The 2,500-nt window shown below is 48.5% G+C and overlaps 1 protein-coding gene across 1 annotated transcript in view; it reads left to right on the forward strand.

Annotated features, from left to right (window-relative positions):
• The window catches only part of clasp1a (cytoplasmic linker associated protein 1a), a 132,303-nt gene that overhangs the window by 86,872 nt on the left and 42,931 nt on the right, over positions 1-2,500 (forward strand). Inside the window, exons 13-15 of the mRNA XM_062534961.1 lie at positions 1,136-1,271; positions 1,966-2,036; positions 2,286-2,345. Coding sequence (XP_062390945.1) covers positions 1,136-1,271; positions 1,966-2,036; positions 2,286-2,345 — 267 coding nt within the window. The remainder of the gene's footprint in view (positions 1-1,135; positions 1,272-1,965; positions 2,037-2,285; positions 2,346-2,500) is intronic.

The following is a 2,500-nucleotide window of genomic DNA, read 5'->3' on the forward strand; positions in this document are numbered from 1 at the left end:
GCCTCTCAGTTTAAGCTTGTGAAATTGCCTGCTCCCAGTGAGCTGCAGTGGTGCGTGTTTGTGGCTTCAGAGTGAAATCTGTAATCCTTAACTGTGGGAGACGGAGTGAGAGTCTGGAAAACCGCCGCTGGGAAGCACGTTCCATCACTCCGCCCGCGCCAGCGCAGATTTCCACCACCCGTCGATTCCGCCCCGGTTTTCCGCCGCGCACACACACACACACACACACACACACACACACACACACACACACACATCTCTCACCGAGCTGCCCAGGCGGCTGGAATATTAACGACGGAACCCTCTCGGCTGGCTCGGACCATTAATCGAAACGGGCCCGAGCCGTGCTTCACGCGATGGCTTTTTAGACGTTCTGCTGGCCCCGTAATGCGGTTCTAATGAGGCGGAACCGGCATGAGCAGTGCGCGGAGTAGAACTTCCACTCATCAGTCCCACACACAGATGTGATGAATATGTAAAGCCCCTCCATGCTTCTCCTGTCACAGTCCTCCTCCGTGATGAACCTGACTAGAAACGCTCTCGGCTGCTGCCATCGCTGGTGTTTAAATCCACATGCATCTAACACTCACATCCTGCTTGTATACTCTCAGGGGTAGAAAGTCTGAGTTATGGTACGCCTGTGTTAAGACACATGTTGTTTAATCTGAGGGGTAGATCATCTAAGTTATGGTACGCCTGTGTTAAGACATACGTTTTCTCCGACAGGTATCCAGCATTTTAATGTAGTGGAATTGTGATGCAAAGTGATATAGTCAGCATTTAAACATACTCTTCTGAATACTAATGACTTTTTCCACAGAATATATTATGAACATACTTCTTATTTCACACAACGGTTTTATGAACCGCCACAGGTTTCATCAGGTGTTCACACACTGTTGAACTTAACAAATCAGTTGCACCGTCTGAATGGTGGACCTAAATGAAATGCACTGTAATAATTTGAAATGTCTGCTGTCTCTGTGTGTGTGTGCGTGTGCGTGCGCGTGCGCGTGCGCGTGCTCGTGTGCGTGTGCGTGTGCGTGTGCGTGTGCGTGTGCGTGTGCGTGTGCGTGTGTGTGTGCGTGTGTGTGTGTGTGCGCGTGTGTGTGCGCGCGTGTGTGTCTTTCTTTAGACACCTGTCCTTCCTGCTGGGGACCAAGTTTGACCACACGGCCGAGTGCATCATGCCCACGCTGCTGAACCTGGTGCCCAACAGTGCCAAGGTCATGGCCACCTCGGGAATAGCCTGCATCCGCCTCATCCTCAGGGTGAGCGCCGCTCCACAGCGACCCCTGCTGGGCACAGAGGGACATTACACCCACACTTTAGGCTGGATGTTAATGGCGGGGTTTCCCAGATTCGTTACGAAGCTCTTAAGTGCTAAGAACTTCTTAGGAGCACTCTAAGAACGTTCTAAGAACGCTCCTAAGAAGTTCTAAGCACTTAAGAGCTTCTTAACAAATCTGGGAAACGCGGCCAATGACTGTGGATCGCTAAAGATTTTCAGTTGTATTTTACTTTCACGTGCAGTGGTGTGTGCATTGCATAGGTTTTGGCTATTTATCTTAAAGTGGTATATTTGTTTCTGCGTTGAAGTTTTGAATATTTAGATCTTTCAAACATTCTTCTGTATACATGCATTTTGTAAGTAAGTAATTGATGAGTAAAAAAACTCAAATTGTTTTAAATGCATCTTCACTTCACTGCATTGTTTCTAACATGCCTAAAGCTACAGCACAGTTCTATCAGTTCATTTAAGATGTTCCAAGACTTCTAGCCCTGCAATTCGTTATCCATAAAATGAGAAACCTTCATGAAAACGTAATGGCGTATCTGAAGTCATCATGTGTCCATTAAAGTGGCTAATGGTCCAGTGATGAACGTCCTGCTCCACAGCCTGACTGAGTGTGTGTGTGTGTGTGTGTGTGTGTGTGTGTGTGTGTGTGTCTCTTCCTCCTGCAGCACACCCACTACCCACGCCTCATCCCCATCATCACCAGCAACTGCACGTCCAAGTCAGTGGCCGTCAGGAGGTAAGACTGTTTGACCGTCCACTGGCCTGTCTCACATACGCAGACACACAGACACACACACACACACGCACACACACACACAGACACCGTCCACTGGCCTGTCTCACATACGCAGACACATACACACACACACACACACACACACACTGATGGTCACTGTGCACTGGCAGCTTCATAGAGTTTGTTGGATGAAGCTGATGACGCTGATGTTTGTTTGTTTGTTGTTGTCTTTGTGTCTGTCCCTGTTAGACGCTGTTATGAGTTCTTGGACCTGATGTTGACAGAGTGGCAGACCAACACCTTGGAGAAGTGAGTCTGAAAAGCCCTTCCCTGTCACACACACACACACACACACACACCACATAAACACACACACACACACACACGCACACACACTTTCCTGGAGTTTTAACAAAGCCTGCATTGTTAGCACATCCAGGTATGTTCCCAGGCATTCCTGACAT

This window comes from Sardina pilchardus, chromosome 4 (genome assembly GCF_963854185.1).
Source record: "Sardina pilchardus chromosome 4, fSarPil1.1, whole genome shotgun sequence".
NCBI classification, from domain to species: domain Eukaryota; kingdom Metazoa; phylum Chordata; class Actinopteri; order Clupeiformes; family Clupeidae; genus Sardina; species Sardina pilchardus.